Genomic DNA, 18,294 nt, shown 5'->3' on the forward strand with positions numbered 1-18,294 from the left:
GCCGGAATGAAAGTTCAACGTTCTCTCCACGTCTGCCGAGCAGTCCTTGATTTTTTTTTCATTTATCCACTTCGCTTTGTTTCGGTTTTTTTATTTTTTATTTTTATTTTTTATTTTTTTTATCTAAGGGGGGGACCAGTCTTGTTTCAGGATGGAAAGCCCTAAACGAGGGTCTGAGCTTGTGCCTGGCAGCTCCACCATAACTTTAAAAAAATGCGTGGAGCGGTGGTATGGTTCCGGAACAAGGGCCGAGGAGCCACATTCCACTCGACGCTAGCGTGTGTTGATACTAGTATTTCTTTGTCTTTGGAGAGGGTCGTGAGGCAATTGGTGACACAGGTCAGTCTCCTGGCGGGAGCCGAGGGATGCTCGGGGAGGAGAATTCGGGTAATCCTCGGCCGAGACAAAGAGTTAGCTTCAAGTTGCGCTGGTGGTATAGTACATGGGCTGGTTGTACGCTTCAAGTTGATTGATATGTATATCCTTAACGGCGAGCACAACCTGGTCCGTACATACCTTGGTATCATATGATTCTAGGGCATAAAATGTGGTTACATGGGTGTGCTCTATGTATATAATATTCGATCCGGATTATCCGAGCTTGCAACACAGCCTGTGTACTACTACAACTATGATGGAAGTAGAGGAATGTTTCATCTTTAGCTTTGAGCCTGAAACACTGCCTGGAGAGCTTGCCAGTGAACCTCGGGTAGTTCTTACTATTCAGTAACTCTCTACAACGCCCGACGACGCCGAGGCCACGGGTATATTAGTATAGACAATTAGCTAGAACGGCGCAGTACTTCAAATTTGTCTACGCCTTGGATATATCACCATTTTAGCTATTCTTCAATTCCATGCTATCTCTATCTCCTCCATACGTAGCATGCCTACGTATAACAGCCTTCTCGTAGGCAGATAATCCCGTTCCAGAAGATGCACCTAAGCACAAAGTGACAATGACCGCAACTCGAACATAATGGCCCCCTACTCTAAACAAGGCCAGTCAATTAGTACAACTATAAGTTGCATTATACATCTCGAACCGCCCCATCTCGAACATCGTTTACTCACTCTTCGCTGCTGACTAATCATATAAATCTTCCCGCAAGAATTCCCCACCAAGAACATCTTCAACGAACTCAACTGCGCCGAGCGTGTTAATTCCCTCGCAATCCTCTACCTCTACAGGATCCCTCGCCATGGTCTACTACTTCACATCAAATGTGGTCTCCCCCTCCGCGTTTATATACGTCGGCAAGGACAAGTTCGAGAGTATGTCAACTTGAATCTCCAACTAGCCCCGCGGGGAAGGGAATATGGAACATAGAACATTCCTAACGGATTTGCTTGACTAGACGAGGATCTAATCAGTTACGGTTTGGACGAGGATGTTTGGTACGTGGATGAACCCAGCAATTGAATCAAAATCCGTGATCGGGATATGATACTAACCACATTCTGACGCAGGGTTGGTATCCCACCTCGAACAAACACATTGCGCCGAGCTCTAACCTAACGCCATGACCGATTCCATAGTTCCACGTTGATAATCTATCGAGTGCCCACGTTTACGTCCGCCTACGCGAAGGAGAAACATGGGACAACATCGAAGGACCACTTTTAGAAGACTGCGCGCAACTCACAAAGGCCAATTCCATTGAGGGTTCGTGTAAACTGCCCCGGGTGCTACCGAGAATATCGCGGGAGAACCAACTACACATCGAAAGAGGAAACCAATGGGGGGCTAATTATCAACGTCACGCAGGAAACAAAAAAGACAACATCACAATCATCTACACACCATGGTCCAATCTCAAAAAGGACGGCTCAATGGCCACAGGCCAAGTCTCCTTCCACAACCAGAAACTAGTCCGCAAGATCCTAGTCCGTGAGCGCGAAAATGCGATCGTCAACCGACTGAACAAAACCCGAGTCGAGAAATTCCCTGACCTTCGCACCGAGAAGGAAGAAGCCGCGAAGAAGAAGCGGAATAGCGAGCGCAAGTCGCGCGATCAGCGGATGGAGAGGGAGAAACTTGAGAAGAGGGAGCGGGAACAGTTGAAGTGGCAGAAGGATCATGCTTATGATGATATGTTTAGTGATGAGGCTATGATGAATAGCAGTAATCAGGATCGTGGGGAGGATTTCTTGGATGATTTTATGTGATTGCAATGCATTACCTATTGTCGCAGGTACATAGGTGAATCTGGGCAAGCAAATGAAGACACGACCCCCTATCCATATACAAAAGCATTGCGATTGAAGGGAATATGTGTAAATACCCAAGGCTAGGCTCGGAGAGGAGTGAGGTTGAACTATTGAATAATGCTTCCATTAGATCTTTATACAGCGTGTTTTGTCGTAATAGATCTTGGCTACAGAGAAACGACCAGTAGCAAAATAATTGACTACTAATTGACTAGTACTTGACCAATAATTGGCATCCAATAATCCCAATCCCAATCCCAATCCCAATCCCAATCCCAATATCCTGTGGCGGATAGATTAATCATCGCAATGCGCAATGCTCCCGCTTGGCAGGGCGGAAGGGCCCCAGCCACGCTAGCGGAGATGTTGACAGCTTCCTGAGATCGGCTAAGACTATCTGTTCGACCATCCCCACCTCCCTCTTGCACTTCAACACAACACCATGCCCGAAGACAATCCCCCGTCTGCTGTTCAAGGTACATTCCCCTGATACACTACACTCCCCTGGGTTTCTATTCGGACTGACCCCGCCCCCACTGCTCACAGGCGCGAAATCCAAGAAGAACAAGAAGAAGGGCGCAAAGGCAAAGGCCAATAATGCCCAACACATTGACAATGACGATCAGGGGCCTGATACTACAACGAACCCAGATAATGACACTCATGTAAGTGGTGCATTTCTACCAACCGTGCCATTGTTATCCTCTGCTGAACGCCCTAGGACGATCCCGACCCCGAAGCCGCGGACGACGATGTGACGAATTCCACCGGCGACGGCGACAACAGACCCAATACAGCCGATAGCAGTGCACCAAGTCAAAGCCAACATGCCGAAGACCAGAAACCTACCGATCTTCCAATTCGAGTACCTGAACACCCCGCGTCGAACGATGCCGAATCCGAAGCCGAACCCAAAGACCGCTTCGACGCCCTGGTGCGGGACCGAGACTCACTCCGTGCCGAAGTAACCGACATGCGGAAATCGCTCGAGGAGATCCAATCGAAGCACAAGGCAGATATGGAGGCGCTGCAGCAGAAATTGGACGACACCGAGACAAAGAAGGAGCAGGCAGAAACGCAATTCCAGAAGCTCATGGAGCGAGTCAATGCGATCAAGTCACAGCTCGGAGAACGACTCAAAGAGGATGAGGTGTGTTGAATTACCACCCCGCGGATACTACTACCCTAGGGTATTGGTGGCCTTTACTGACATCCCCCCAGGAAGAATTGGCCAACGCGCGATCCCAGATCGAGGACCTAGAAGACGAAAACGCATCCCTGAAGTCGCAGCTCGAAACCAAGTCCACAGAACTAGTTGAACTATCCGAAGAATCAGCCGAGAAATCAAAGGAGATCGCGACACTACGAGACCGATCGACACTGTCCCAGCAGAACTGGCTGAAGGAGAAAGATGAGCTGGCAGAGCAAGAATCATACCTTCAATCCGAATTCGAGCAGGCGAAGGAGGCAATGCACAATTGGGAAGTCCTCGCAATGGAAGAACGATCCATTCGCGAAAACATGGGAGAGAAGGTCGCAGACCTCGAAGAGCAATTGGGTAATCTTCGAGAGGCTTATGAGAAAGCCGCTGCTGATCGTGACATTCAACAATCTACGGTTGATGGTCTTCAGCGAGCGCTGCAAGAGATTCAAACAGCGCGGAAGCAGGAGCTCAGAGAAATTGTGGAAAGTTCCGACACCCAGCTCGAAGAGCTGAGACGGTCCCTACGTGAGGCGCAGCAGCAAGCCGGTGATGCGGATAAGAAGTTCCAAGCGGCGCAAGAGGAGCTTGAGCGGGCACGACCTTTTGAAAAGGAAGTCAAGGAGAAGAACCTTCTTATCGGAAAGCTTCGACATGAGGCTGTTACTTTGAATGACCATTTGACAAAGGCCCTGCGTTTCTTGAAGAAAGGAAAGCCCGAAGATAATGTTGATCGGTATGTTTCTCCGAGGATCGTCTTGATATACATATACACCGGGGAATGGAGAATGCGCTAACATTTGACATCAGTCATATTGTAACCAATCATTTACTACATTTCCTTGCACTGGATCGGTCAGACCCAAAGAAGTTCCAGATCCTTCAGCTTATCGCTGCTCTTCTAGGCTGGGACGATGGTGAGTGTTCCCCCATACACATTTGTACACGAAACCCCCGACTAATGCAAATTCCAGAACAACGAGAACAGGCCGGCCTTGCACGACCTGGCACCTCAAGTACTGGAAAACTTCGAGTACCAGGAACACCTCTCCGTACCCCCAGCACGCCAAATCTAGCCACAGAATTCATGGACAACGGCGCATCAAGCAAAGAAACCCTCGCAGAATTATGGTCAAACTTCCTAGAACAGGAAGCCGAGGTTGGCAAGATCAGCTCAATGCGACGAGGAAGTCATCCAGGCCCGCCGTCCCAATGAAGTGAGACGGCATCATGTTTTCATATTCATGTATAGAGAGAGAGCTTTCAAAGAGAGAAGGTCAAACAAATGTTCACTACACTACACACTATACACTATACACAACTATAGAAATCCTGAGGCTCATAAGATCGGATCTGCACTGACCGCCTTCATTCTGCCGTCACCGGTTTCGTAAATTGTGGAACTTTCGACTCATCCCCAACTCATCCATGCATTATTTCTCTTTCGCGCGTGCTCTTCCTTCTTTCTCAAGATCTTTTTCAAGTACAAGCGCAATCTGCTCTGCATATAAAATGTCTAGCGCCGGTATGTCTACTTATACCCTGGCTGTGTCCACACCATCAATCCATTTCGCTCCCCGCAACCTTAGCTACCCACGCAAACCAACACAACGACAACACCCCCTCCAAAACCGAGCAAAAAACCCAATCGAACAAATACTAACAAACTCCATTCACACAGTCCAAAACTTCCGACCCGTGGTAATCTCCGGACCCAGCGGCACCGGAAAATCCACCCTACTGAAACGCCTCTTCGCCGAATACCCCGATAAATTCGGCTTCAGCGTCTCACACACAACCCGGTCCCCGCGACTCGGCGAAATCAACGGAAAAGACTACAACTTCGTAACGCGCGAATCCTTCCAATCCCTCATAACCTCCAACGGATTCATCGAACACGCCCAATTCGGCAGCAACCTGTACGGCACCAGTGTAGCCGCAATCAAGTCCGTCGCCGAGCAAGGACGAATTTGTATCCTGGACATTGAAATGGAAGGCGTGAAGCAGGTTAAGCGTCGGGAAGATCTTAATGCGCGCTTCGTATTTCTCGCACCGCCTTCTATGGAGGAACTTGAGCGGCGGTTGAGGGGGAGAAATACCGAGACGGAGGAGAGTTTGCAGCAGAGACTTGCGCAGGCGAGGAATGAGTTGGCTTTTTCGCAGACTCCTGGGGCGCATGATAAGATTGTTGTTAATGATGATCTTGACAGGGCTTATGGGGAGTTGAAGGAGTTTATTGTTGATGGGGGACGGTTTGGGGCTGCGCAATGAGGATCTGATGTGATGTGATGCATGAGCATGAGCATAGGCATGGGAAAGGGTCAGATAATGGCTTGGATAGATCTTGTGTTTGTTAAATTGCCTTGAAAATTGATCTTGGAATTAATTCCTCGATAGCGGTATATAATTACAGAGTCCAGATTGGCTCCTTACACCCTACCTGCAAACTACTTGCCAATGTACAAACTAGTCATGTATAACTTGAATCTAGAATCCTAATTGTTCTCTACAGGGGTTTTCTAATGTTCTTAGTACCCTGAATTTTGTTATAGATATAGTATTCTTTATTTAAGCTAGTAAAGAGAACAACTTGAAGGCTATATCGATGTCTTGTCTGTATTCCATTGCTTGAAGTTGTCGCTATGTTTCTATTTACCGGGCTCATTATAACTTTAACTTTCTTAAGAATATTCCGCAAGCATATGCTGGACCCTTAAATAGATTAATTCTCTTACTTCTGGTAGCCAAGCCCTTATAAAATTAGCAAAGTACCAAGCTTGACAGCGCTACTTTCATTGCTTACTAGTATGGAATTTTTGTTGTTGTACAAAGCGATATCGCATGGGCTAACTATCAGGCAAATAAAAATGGGTAAAGGTACTTCCTTCTCAGAGTATTTTCTATAGGAATATTATAATATCTGGAACTGAAAATTCAACACCATTTTTTTCTCTAATTAAGTGATGATTTCCATTAGTATTGTGCGAGGCTAGTATATTTGGTTATCTTGCTTATTTCCTTTCTGGGTCAATATTAACTTTTATTCAACCACTTCACCTCAAAACTCTACTTACCCTGATTCAGCTAGTAGCTTGTAGACCATCCCCTCGCATCACTTCAAACCTGTAAAATACATAACAAAACAAATACGCTACATTTTCTGTACTCATTTGTTTCATTGATACACTTTCTGCCGATTATTCTTCCTGGAGGCGGCGCGGGTACAGTAGGTACAGCTCAGACATCATCTTTCTACTACCTATCTCTTCCTATTCTTCTCTATATATATGATAAATGGGTAAGTAATGTCTCTATTGAGGATCATTCCCACGCACTGACGATCAATCGGATTCTACAAAACTCTATTCTGGTTGCTGGAACATTTTGCCGGGACTTGTGCGCGCATACCATGACCCCTTGACTCACATTCCAGGGACCATGTCTAAGTATTTCCTTTATAATAACAAAACCTTGACAGTGAATGAATGACTGTGGGCATACTACATATAACCCCCCCTTCCCTGGAAAATCAGGACAAATTGTTCTTGATTATAACGAGCAGTAGGGCCGGTTCAAATCGATATTTCTTTCCTACCAAATTCTTTATCGTCTAAGTGAACGGCTTTGCAAAAATGCGTTTCGCTCTTTTTACCCTTTCGTTCTGTGCTTTTGTCACTGCACTCACTGAAGAAGATACTCTAGAAAAGTGGGGTGGACCTAGAGGTGGGGATAAGCTTTCCCACGGGGGTAACAATATTGGCAATGGGGATGGCGGTGGTATTAATATTGACACTGGGGGTGGTGACATTGGGAACATTGGGGTTGGGGCTGGGGCTGGGGATGGAGGTAGTTGCAACCTGGCCGCTTGTGACGCCAAGGTAGGATTTGTGGATATGCAAAGAGGGTGTTAATACTTGTACTAATATTCTGATTCATTAAAAGTGTCAGGAATTAGGTGACCAATCTGGTTACTGTGCCAGCAGCAGTGGACCTGCGAGTTTAGTTGGACTTATCCTCGGACAAACTGCGTCGTTAGTCTCTTTTTTTGATCGTCTTGGAATTGCAGACCCATCTGGAAGCTAATATGAAATAGAAGCTGCATTTGTATACCACAAACTGTACCTACATGTTCTTCTCCACAGCAGTTATGTGGAGCATCATGTGTGAACACCGCTAGTGATAATAGCAACTGTGGAAGCTGTGGGAATGTTGTACGTGTCGCAATATGCTTCTTATTCGCCATTCTTGGTTATACTGACTTCCGTGACAGTGCCAATCTGGGACATCCTGTTCATCTGGTACCTGTGTACCTACATGTTCATCTCCACTGCAGCCATGTGGAGCATCATGTGTGAATACTGCTAGCGATAATAGCAACTGTGGAAGCTGTGGGAATGTTGTATGTTATTTATTACCTTTGAAAGATAAACAATTACTAACCACACCAATAGTGTCTATCCGGCATGTCCTGCATGAGTAGCAGCTGTACGACTACTGCTTCATGCTCTGATGGGATAGAAGACGGCAGTGAGACAGATATTGATTGTGGTGGCGTCAGTTGTGCGTCGTGTGCTGATGGAAAAAAGTGCATCGTAGGCACGGATTGCCAATCCAGGGTTTGTGCCACAGGTACCTGTCAGGCTCCAACCTGCTCTGATGGCGTCGAAAATGGTGCAGAGACAGACATCGATTGTGGTGGAGGCACTTGTTCTCAGTGTAGCAACGGGAAGCACTGCCTTGTCTCCGCGGACTGCGTCTCTAACAATTGTCAAAGCCAAGTTTGCCAGTAGACTCACTCGTGAGAGGTAAACACTGATATCTGATATCTGATATATCTAAAGCCAGCAATGTCTTGATGGTGTCTGTCATTTGTTGTAGAGTTTTTCGCAATATGTACTACTTCTATAATACTTAATGTATATTACCATACGCTGAGAAAATCATTGTGATTTGACTAAAGACAATTAGAGATCTATTGTCGAGAAATGCCCAGACAAGAGGTAATATGTCATGAAACCGCTCATCGATACCCCGGGATCAATTCTGATAGTTCGACTTGGTCCTGACCTGCACCAGCCTAATATCACAAAATTTAGGAACGACGCGGGAGTCAGCGTTCTTTCTACCGACACCCATACTACTCTTTATTCTTATATGAATCAGAGTAGTTATAGATACCCCGAACTACTAGTACCAGGTACAGGAACACAAACTTGAAGAGAGGGACTAGCCTAAACCTGCCAGTGAATAAGTTCCACAGTCCCGATATGTGTATAGAACCTCAGGTTGGAATTACTTACCAGCTACCAGCTACCAGCTACCAGGATCGATCTACCCTAAGGCTAGAAGTTAAATTAGACACACACTTGAAAGCCGGAATGAGAATATTATTAACCCCAGTAAAGCTAGGAGGATTACACCTGCTCCCCATACCATACCATGCCTTCAATCCATAATTTTGCAAAATACAAAAAAGCCTTGCTTGACAATACCTCAGCCTTAGCCTTAGCCTTAGCAATCAGCATCAATTCAGCATCAGCATCAGCCAAGAATGACAAGTTTCTCATGAGGGATAATTAAGGAAACTAAGTACATGGGAGAAAAAAAAACCAGATACCGAATGTGAATGTTCAGCGCTGATTGCCAGACTCTTATGGTTATCCCCGGCAAGACAAAAATCCTAGGTAAAATAAAGGGGTGGCCCGAGCCCAGTCAGCCTGGATGTAGATGGACCGGGGCCGTGCTGTGGATACAGAATATCGGAGATAATAACACGCAAAGAAAAAAAGAGAAAATAAAAAGGGATATCTGCAAGGGCCTGCTGGCGTCGAAAGGGACAGGAAGTTTTCGGAGGGAGAGGGTGTGTGAGAGCGAGAGCTAGCCTGGCCGAGCTAAGGGTTTGTTTGATATCGTTGGCGCATCAAAGGCGGGCGGCGCGCACACTTTCACCATCGCGGCTGAGCTGAGGCTAAGAGTACCGCAGCAACACCATTCAAGGAGAGAAGTCAAGTCAATCTAGTAACCGTTCATAGCACCGCGTTGAGAGTTGCGGCTCAGCTCCCGCTCCGCAGAGGGGCTGATGGGTCGGCTGCCACCGGTGGAGTGGCCGCCCTGGGCGCTGCTCTCCTTCAGAGCAAGCAGCTGCTTGGCACGGAAGGTCTCGTAGTGGATCTGGCTGGTGGTCTCGACCAGGTCCTGCAAGTGGGTGCGGGTGAGGAAGTTGCGGAGGTAGACGAACTCGCAGTGAGTCTCGTCCTCGACGTTGATCACGCCCCAGCGGTTCTGGCGGCCGCGGACCTGCTTGCCGTTGACGACGATGGTCTTCTCACTGCCGACGACGGAGAAGGGGATGATCTCCTGTATGCTTGTCAGAAACAGAAACAAACTTGCTTGCTTTCGCGGGGCGGGGATTTATGTCCCTACCTTAATTTGAGCGTCGATAGAGCGCTCCTCATCATCGAGCTCCTCATTATCGTAGGGGTACATCTTGAGGTTGTGGAAGGAGAACTCCTCCTTAATGCGCTCTTTGAAGGCCTGGCGCTCCTCAAGAGTCAGGGAGTCGGACTTGGCGATAACGGGGACGACGTTGACAACGTCGGACAGCTTCTTGAGAACGACGATATCGATGGGCTTGAGACTGAAGGCCGGAATAATCAATTAGTACACAGCGTATCGGCGGGGTAGCAGAAATTCGCGGGAAGAGAGGAACTCACGCATGGCCGGAGGGCTGGATGAAGAACAAGCAGCAGTGGATACGGGTATCTTGGATATAACGCTCACGCTGCGCGGTAAGCTCCTTGCGGAGGTATGCCGAGTGCTGGTCCTTGATGTACTTGACAATGGGGTCCCAGCTGAGAAGTGTTAGTAGGAGTGTCCCGCTCTGGTGTGGGAGATGCGTACCATCGGTCATTGTTCACCTGGTCACCGTAACCGGGTGTGTCGACAATGTTCAGACGGAGGCGAACACCGTTCTCCTCGATGACTAGTATATCCGGTCAGCGATTGATCCAATGCGCAGTCCAATGATTCCTTGCAATCATAAATCCTCCCAGACACACGTACTATGCGAAACAGTCTGGATCTCGGTGGTGGAGCGAACGGGCTCTTGAGGGGTGAGACGACCCTTGGAGTCGATCAGGTGGGATGCGAAGATGGTGTTGACAAGGGTGGATTTGCCCAGGCCGGTTTGACCTGGAGGGGGTGTTAGTTGAATGAATTGAAACATTTCTCTCATGAATCTCATGAAATTTCCAGGTAGACAAGCACCACTCACCAACACACATGACATTGAACTGGAAACCACGCTTCAACAGCTTCCGCTCGATCTGGGAGGTGATGCTGTCGAAACCGACATGGCTGTGGGGGAAAACGGTGGGCTGCTGAGCCGAAGCAGCAGAAGTAGCGGCGGCCATTATGTGAAGAGGGTGGAGGAGTGGTAAAAGAGAGACCAAAGTGACCAGATGAAAGAAAGAAGTTCGATTTCCCCAGGTGAAGATGGAGAGAGCCCCTTAAGGTGTGAATGTTATTTCAGGGGTGGCCCTTGCCTGTTTGGGTTTAGCGTGGATGTGTCCGTCTTTTTCATCTTCAACCAACACCAACACTTGCTACCTCTAACCATTATCACTCCAACACTTGCACACACACCACCATGGCTCTTCGTCTCTTCGCCCCCGCGCCCCTGCGCATGTCGCCCTCCATTCTCCCCTTCGCATTCGCCCTCCCCATCTCCATCACCATCCCCCCGCTCCTCGCCGATCTCTGGGAATCCGTCCTCCGCGCCGTCCCCAAGAAGAAGACCTCCCACATGAAGAAGCGCCACCGTCAAATGGCCGGAAAGGCCCTGAAGGATGTCCAGTCTCTGAACAAGTGCCCAGGATGTGGCCAGGTCAAGCGCGCCCACTTGTTGTGTCCTCACTGTGTGAGAGGTACGTACGGAAACAACCGGAGCCTTGGAGCCATCACATCGTCTATATGATGGCTCACATGATGATCGTGTTGATACCCAATTGGTCCGACCCAATAAAAAGCTAACCGATTTCCAATTGTATAGATATCAGGGACTCGTGGAAGACAGCGCAGACCGCATAAAGGCGATTGGATGATCACGACAAATGATCACGAAGAGCTCGACTCGGCTTCCACGACAACGCGTCGCCGATGACTGAAGCTGAAGCTGGAGCTGGAGCTGAAGCTCGAGGGGGGAAGGAAATGCAAGAGCATTGAGTGTATTTCTAGAATTGGGATGTGGCTACGATCCACTGCATGGCACCTGGCGTTTGAATTCCCGGCAAAAAATGATTCACCTGTGATTTACTATAGTATAGTCCTGTATTCCACACAATTGGCCCAATTGGCCAAATAAACAAAACTTCAATTAAACAATCAATTAAATCAAATCAAACACTCCGTAAAAACCCATAAGATATAACCAAAGCAAGAGTTCCCCACTCAATCAATCCCCCTCTAAATCAAACACTGCGGAGGAGGGGATCGGCCTCAGGCGCAAAGGCGGAACTGCAGCTTCTCTCCACCAAACGTCATCATCCACCAGGAAATAGACCGAACAACCACTCGGAAAAAAGCAGAATGGTGAGCAAAACACAGATACGATCTGACGTGATCTGATCTGAATATTCCAGCAAAACGCACAGCTGCTAATTACCCTACCCTCTCCAGTCACGACAATATCTGGCGTGGGCACCGCCGATAATGGTAGGTTCATTCCACTGCAGCGCGCCTTGAAACATCCATTGCTAACAAAGCCAGCACACCCCGTGGACATCTTCTCGGTAGCCGTAACAGACAAGCAAGTCCTATCGGCATCAGGAGCTCCATCCATCAAAGTCCACTCGACCCTCGACACGGAATTCCCACTGGTGCAGTCTCTCGACGGCGCGCACACACTGGGCTGCCACCACGTCGTCACCGGCGCCAAGGGCACGCGCGCTATCAGTGCGGGTTTTGCTGGCGAGGTCAAGGCTTGGGTCTGTCAGGATGGGCATTGGTCGGCTGACCAGGTAGTTTCAGGTAGGACTCAGTCCAGTCTAGACCATTCTGCCCCGCTGAGAGCAATACTGATATACGATGTTCCCCGCAGCGAATCTCACAAATGTGGATGCGTGGGCAATTGCCTTATCTGAAGATGGCCAGTATCTGGCTGGTGTTTCTCAAGATGGTCATGTCCGGGTTTGGGATCTCAATGATAATGGGACTCAAATACGAGATCATGAGACCAAGGGTAGCTTTGGTACATGTATTGACCTGGTAGGTTCCATTTTCTTTTACTGAATTGCATTTGAGCTACGTTCTTGCAAAGGATATTACATTACTGATGCTAACATTGACCTGACAGTCCCCTGATGGAAAATTCATAGCTAGCGGGCATGAAAATGGCGCTGTTTATATCTTCAAGACTGAGGATGGCCGGATGCCCTTCTCTTTGTCTGGTGCGTTGCATTCCATGCCTCGAGCAGTCATTCATGTATTGGTCCTAACTAAACCACCCCAACAGGCCTGGTCAAACCCGTCCGAAGCGTCGCCTTCTCACCAGGAGGAAAGATCCTCGCAGCAGCCGGAGACTCCAAAGTGATCGTGCTCTACGACACATCTTCTGGTCTGCAGATTGCCAATCTTTCCGGCCATAGCGCCTGGATCTTGTCTCTGTCATGGAGCGACTCTGGCGAGTACCTTCTGAGCAGGTGAGTAGAGAGCATCGCTGCCCCGAGTGACACCACAGCATTTTTTATCAAAAATCAAGAACTAACAGATTCTCCAGTTCATTTGACGGTAAGGTGAAGGTCTGGTCAATCGACACCAAGAGCTGCGTCGCTACCCACTCCGAGACCGAGAAGGCTGTCTGGAGCGCTAAGTGGCTGCCCAAGGCGAATAGGTCAGAGGGATTCGCGACTGGAGGTGCGAACCGGAGCATTGCTTTCTACCGGGAGGCTACTGGCGGTTGAATGGGAGGCGAGGGTATTTATCGACACCTTGATGATCAATAATGAAACCGGTTATCCTGTGTATAGAATACAGAAAATTTCATATCAAAAGGATATTCCTAACGCCAGAGTGATCATATCCACTCCACTCCACCCCATTCCAGTCCAGTCCATTCAATTCATAGTCTCCGCAAAAAGCTTCCTCATCCTCTTAAGAAAAGCGCCAAAATCCCTATCATCATTAACAAGATCTACCTCCCGTTCCAAAGCCTCAGCATCCAACTTCGGCCTACAATGAAAAACCTCATAATCCCGACTAGCAGTACCCAATTCAAACCAAGCCTCAGCCTCCCAATCCTTCTCCGATAGATGCGAATAAACAAACTTCAACCGATCCTCCCTCCCCGCCCCCTCAATCCTGAGACAAAGATAATCCTGCCAAAAGTCCAACTCGGGGTTATTCAGTCGAGATTGAGCATCTAGATGTTTCGCGTGCGCCTTTTGCGATTCGACGCGCTGGTTGATGGATTTCTGCGTCTCGGCAATTTGTTGTTTAAGTCTATCGCGTTTTGCGAGACGTGTGTCGCGCTCAACGGTTATGGAGGAAATTGCTGCGTGCATTTCGGCGGCTTCTGCGGCTTCTTTTTGGAGGGTTTGTGTGTGGGTTTGGGATTTTAGGTTTATTATTTCGATATCGCGTTGGCGCATGCGTTCGTCCTCTATGAAATAAATAATATCGAGTTAGTCGTTTTTGTTTTGAGTAAGAACCCCTCCCCCTCCTATTAATCCGTACCTTGAAGTTCGGCGAGGTTGATGTGGAATTGATTGCGCTCTTCCAAAACTTGTTTGCGGCCGCGCTCAATCACGGCGTCAAACTTGGCAGTGAACTGGGCCATGCGATTGCGTAGATCATCGAAACCGAAGTTGATGCTGGGTAGGGAATCGGCCATTGAGGGGGCGTCTGCTGAGGCGAGGGGCGGGCGCATGCCACTCGTCGAGAGTGAGGGGTCGAAAGTAGAGGAGGCCATAGTGTAGACCAGACACAGTTGTCGGGTAGGGGAAATGAGATTGACTTCTTCTTTGCAATACGATGCGGTGCGATGCGATGCGACTAGGTATGGTGGAGAGAAGTTGAGTTGACGCGGTGTGGATGTGAATGTTTTGGGGTTCCCACCGCAACGGGGCTTATCGATAAGCAGCCCACCTCAAAAAATCCAATCGGGAGACCTCCCCGTCACCTTAAAGTATCCTCAATTTAACGACTTCTACTTTATTCGATATTCAGGTGCATCCACTGGCTTGGATTTGACGTCCTTTTATTGACCTTCCTCTTCTGGGACTCGCTCTGCACCCCGCAGATCCGGACTTCAACTTCCCATCTCATCGACATGTCCTGGCGGGGCCTTGCGCCTATTGCGAAGCGCCAGCGCAAGGCAAGAAGGTCCCATGGATGAACATTCCGAGAGTGCTCTACACTATGGGCACACAGGAAGGGCCATATATGTGCCCGACACGCGTTCCTGGTCCTTTACACGTTCATTTAAACGGCCTTCCTTAATCTCAAATACCGGCTTGACTCGAACAACCGTTCCGTCACCACTTGCCCCAGCCCAACGTCAACGGTTCATCGAGCATCTGCCATCTGCAGGCCAGGGTCTGATTCCGAAAGTACTGCCCGATCTTGCATCTGATTGGTCCTCTGTGCGAAATGATTCGTTTTCAAGAGCAGTCGCGAATACAATCAAGTCTTACGATCCCCAAGCATCTACTTTACTCGATCTTGGATATGCTGATCCCGCCCTGGAGAATCTGAATGCTAGGCAGACCGTTGCTATTGCCGCTTCCGTGACTGGCGAATGCGGTAATATAATTACCTTCCGCGTATTGGAAGAAGATCATGTCCAACTAGATGACGACCATCCACTGCATATTCCATGTATCGGCGATGACGATGGCGATGAAACCGAATGGTCGAGACGAGGAGCTCCGATCCTCCAGGTCTGCTTTGCACGATCATTGGAGGAAAGACCACACTGGATGGCAGCTCGACTACCCGACGTAACAGTCATATTTCGCCCTCGTTTATATCGTCGTGAGGCTGTGCCGATATACGTTCCCGAAAACGACATTTCAGAATTTGCAGTTTCGCGGCGGAATTCCCCGCTTGATGCAAACCCCGTATTGGAAATATCAATTATGCAGACTGGAGGTGCGCAGCATGCTGACGTTACGTTCAATCCTTGGTATCCTCGTCAATTTGGCATCATTGATACCGAGGGACATTGGAGTATATGGGAGATTACTGGGCACCCTCGGAAACGGAAGTCGGCTTTTGCGGCGAAATGTCTGAGGAGGGGCTCGCTGCCTTGGATGGATCAGTTTCAGGATCCGAATGGTCCTCAGTATGATGGGTGGTCGTCGATCGAGTGGGTCGGTGATGTTTCAACGGTCCTTGTTTCTGATCGTCGTTGTGTCATGGTTTCTCCAATTGTCGGCGAGGATAATCAAGCTTATCCTGTTGAACTGGGGTTGACTTTACATTCTGAATGGGTCCTGGAAGTACTCAGAAGTGCCCAGAATACATCACACTTTTTCGTTCTCACCACCACTCGACTGCTCTGGTTTGATATGGCAAATGCACAGCCAAACAGGAGTGGAGATATGCAACCTCTACGGGCTCGACTGGCCTGGCGTCACTTCCGAGATCCAGAGGACCTCACATTACGTCTTAGTAGTGTGCAGATGGGGAACACTTTACAGATCGTTCTTTACTCCCGCCTCACCTCGCTTGTGCAGACATTTCAAGTTCCCATGATCAACGAGGAACAGACAGAGTCTGGCTCTGTATCCGACTCCGTTATGCTCGATATCCCATCAACAATCGAGGTATCTTCTCTCGGAGAAATTTCTCACACGCCTTATTTGACCTTTGTATTCCGACAAGTCGGATATGCTCCCATCAACCCAGCAATTACAGAGTACAACACTGACATGACCCTCGTCAAATTATTCTGGTCAGACTCAAATTTCGCTGTCCACGAAACTCTATTTCGAAGCGCAGATGCAAAGAGCGACGAGCAGGATGAACTTGGCGAGGGGAGCCATGGAAGTCATGTCCTGCACTTGAGAAAGAAGCTACCTAACTTACGTTCGAAGTTGAAAGACGACGATGACGACGATGAATTTATTGTCGATGATTGGGATGAATCTACGGTTGCTCCCCCACGTGCGGGTATTCAGAACAGCTCCTCAAGAAAAGTAGAACCCTCATTCGATTCGCAATGGACATTGAACATGACCACTATATACGAAGCCGTGGTGGCGAATTTGCTAGCTGGCACAAATCGGAGTGATTCCGAGTCGCTTCTACGGCCTACTCTGAGCCAACTGACCAAGGAGTTGCAAAGCAATACGCTGGGCACGCTCAAAAAGTGGAACTCCACTGAAACAATGCTCGAGTTAAGCGATGGCCGGCCCTTACTGGATGATATCGACCAGGGTGCCGAGGATCTAGCTGGACTAGTCGCAACGGCACTGAGATTCCAGGATACCGAAGCCCAGAGAAGCTTTATGGTTTTGCCGCTCCATCTCTCGAAACTATTTCATGGCGTTCTTAACGTACCCCAAGGTGTCCGCTCCGGATTGGATTTCTTGGATACCTATAAACAGCTTGTCACGGATTGGGTCACCAGTCTTCCCCACGGAATAAATGGTATACCCGACCAAACCCGAATTATGAAGGAGAAAATGATCCGCCAAATAACTCTCGATCTCTGCCTGGCACGCCTTATCCGAATTTCCAATACAACCGACCCCAAAGCGACCCAGGCCGGGATAGGGGCCGTCGAATCGACGAACCAACATCAACCTCCCGTGAAACCTACAAAGTCATCTTCAGGAAATGCCATCTCATTACGTTCCTCTCAGTGGCAGCTACCGAGCAGTCAGATATTGCCTTCGCAACAAGACAGCTCGAGTCAGATACCGCCAAGCTCAACACCCTCCGCACCCTCCGAACCCGCCAAAGAGACCCAGAACAAACTATACACCAACCTAGCCGCATTCACAACCCTCCGAGAACCACGACAACCACGAAATGTAGCAATGCTCCTCTCACACTGGAAACCAGGTACAGACCCATCAACCTATGAATGGAACAAAACATCCCAAATGCTAGAGAACGAGGAAAGTCAAAGAATGTCCGCACCAGGGACACCACGACGTAGCAGAAGCCAAAGCAAGCGATCCCGATCCCGATCAAAATCCGTCGTGCCGGAGGCTTCAACTTCGAATTCAGCTTCAGCTTCGGCTACAAATGCAAGTGCGAATGCGAGTGCAAGTGCAACGGCCCTGCCGCCTACCCCCGTCGCACCCATGATCCGGGCAAGGGCAAGTCAACCCAGTTGGACGGAGATGGGGACGGCCTTTACCTCTTCGTTACCGATGGCTAGTAGTCAGCCGACTCTCGACGAAGCGCCAATGACACAAATTGAACGTGGGCGGTTCGGGGCGCGTGAAGGGTTGAAGAAGACGCCTAAGGCGAAGAAGAAGAGGCGGGCTGCTGGATTTTAGTGAAGTCTAAATGCTTGAATGAGCCACATAATAGAAATAATTAAGACGTGACTGTCACCATGAAGATAAAATATTGAACTTGTATGTAAAAATCCAGCGCACGGAAAACTTGAAAGGCTCAGCTCAGCTTGTCATAAATATCGCCGTCCGAATACATGAATTAGTATGTTGCAGACCAGACTCTTCCAGATATCTCAGTGCCAAAAGCCGGTATCAAGCAATAACAACCACCCGGTGCTTTTCGTAGTATAACGAATCAGACGTTGCCTGTATTACGTGCCTGTCCATAACTATAACTTACGTCTAATCCATTTGTACTATAGCCATTATAAGAGCTTCTTTCTTCTTCTTTTTTCCCTGGTTTCATTATTT

General features: G+C 48.6%; 8 protein-coding genes across 8 annotated transcripts; 6 read left to right on the plus strand and 2 right to left on the minus strand.

The window, feature by feature from the left end:
• Nucleotides 1-1,202: 1,202 nt before the first annotated feature.
• N7509_014207 (uncharacterized protein) lies at nucleotides 1,203-2,169 on the plus strand (the record flags this gene model as incomplete). The annotated part of the gene is made up of 3 exons (XM_056638844.1): nucleotides 1,203-1,275; nucleotides 1,359-1,393; nucleotides 1,540-2,169. 3 exons carry the CDS (start codon nucleotides 1,203-1,205, stop codon nucleotides 2,167-2,169), a joined length of 738 nt encoding a protein of 245 aa, XP_056480833.1.
• A 484-nt stretch (nucleotides 2,170-2,653) lies between these two features.
• Nucleotides 2,654-4,628, plus strand: N7509_014208 (putative Golgi matrix protein; the record flags this gene model as incomplete). Its single annotated transcript, XM_056638845.1, has 6 exons — nucleotides 2,654-2,687; nucleotides 2,758-2,876; nucleotides 2,933-3,361; nucleotides 3,433-4,148; nucleotides 4,223-4,329; nucleotides 4,387-4,628. 6 exons carry the CDS (start codon nucleotides 2,654-2,656, stop codon nucleotides 4,626-4,628), a joined length of 1,647 nt encoding a protein of 548 aa, XP_056480834.1.
• Nucleotides 4,629-4,924: 296 nt separating this feature from the next.
• Nucleotides 4,925-5,683, plus strand: N7509_014209 (guanylate kinase; the record flags this gene model as incomplete). The annotated part of the gene is made up of 2 exons (XM_056638846.1): nucleotides 4,925-4,937; nucleotides 5,094-5,683. The coding sequence occupies 2 exons, from the start codon at nucleotides 4,925-4,927 to the stop codon at nucleotides 5,681-5,683; spliced, it is 603 nt and encodes a 200-aa protein (XP_056480835.1).
• A 3,744-nt stretch (nucleotides 5,684-9,427) lies between these two features.
• Nucleotides 9,428-10,824, minus strand: aspD (septin aspD; the record flags this gene model as incomplete). Its single annotated transcript, XM_056638847.1, has 6 exons — nucleotides 9,428-9,769; nucleotides 9,836-10,049; nucleotides 10,126-10,263; nucleotides 10,313-10,394; nucleotides 10,475-10,603; nucleotides 10,686-10,824. The coding sequence occupies 6 exons, from the start codon at nucleotides 10,822-10,824 to the stop codon at nucleotides 9,428-9,430; spliced, it is 1,044 nt and encodes a 347-aa protein (XP_056480836.1).
• A 236-nt stretch (nucleotides 10,825-11,060) lies between these two features.
• N7509_014211 (mitochondrial 54S ribosomal protein bL32m) lies at nucleotides 11,061-11,500 on the plus strand (the record flags this gene model as incomplete). The annotated part of the gene is made up of 2 exons (XM_056638848.1): nucleotides 11,061-11,337; nucleotides 11,463-11,500. The coding sequence occupies 2 exons, from the start codon at nucleotides 11,061-11,063 to the stop codon at nucleotides 11,498-11,500; spliced, it is 315 nt and encodes a 104-aa protein (XP_056480837.1).
• A 621-nt stretch (nucleotides 11,501-12,121) lies between these two features.
• N7509_014212 (SKI complex subunit WD repeat protein SKI8) lies at nucleotides 12,122-13,371 on the plus strand (the record flags this gene model as incomplete). The annotated part of the gene is made up of 6 exons (XM_056638849.1): nucleotides 12,122-12,128; nucleotides 12,179-12,439; nucleotides 12,510-12,676; nucleotides 12,765-12,858; nucleotides 12,924-13,110; nucleotides 13,188-13,371. The coding sequence occupies 6 exons, from the start codon at nucleotides 12,122-12,124 to the stop codon at nucleotides 13,369-13,371; spliced, it is 900 nt and encodes a 299-aa protein (XP_056480838.1).
• Nucleotides 13,372-13,524: 153 nt separating this feature from the next.
• N7509_014213 (kinetochore Spc25 family protein) lies at nucleotides 13,525-14,378 on the minus strand (the record flags this gene model as incomplete). Its single annotated transcript, XM_056638850.1, has 2 exons — nucleotides 13,525-14,069; nucleotides 14,144-14,378. The coding sequence occupies 2 exons, from the start codon at nucleotides 14,376-14,378 to the stop codon at nucleotides 13,525-13,527; spliced, it is 780 nt and encodes a 259-aa protein (XP_056480839.1).
• A 418-nt stretch (nucleotides 14,379-14,796) lies between these two features.
• Nucleotides 14,797-17,922, plus strand: N7509_014214 (uncharacterized protein; the record flags this gene model as incomplete). The annotated part of the gene is made up of 1 exon (XM_056638851.1): nucleotides 14,797-17,922. The coding sequence occupies one exon, from the start codon at nucleotides 14,797-14,799 to the stop codon at nucleotides 17,920-17,922; it is 3,126 nt and encodes a 1,041-aa protein (XP_056480840.1).
• Nucleotides 17,923-18,294: the final 372 nt, after the last annotated feature.

This window comes from Penicillium cosmopolitanum (assembly GCF_028827165.1).
Source record: "Penicillium cosmopolitanum strain IBT 29677 chromosome Unknown utg000013l:1.0-859999.0:1.0-860633.0, whole genome shotgun sequence".
Taxonomy (NCBI): Eukaryota; Fungi; Ascomycota; class Eurotiomycetes; order Eurotiales; family Aspergillaceae; genus Penicillium; species Penicillium cosmopolitanum.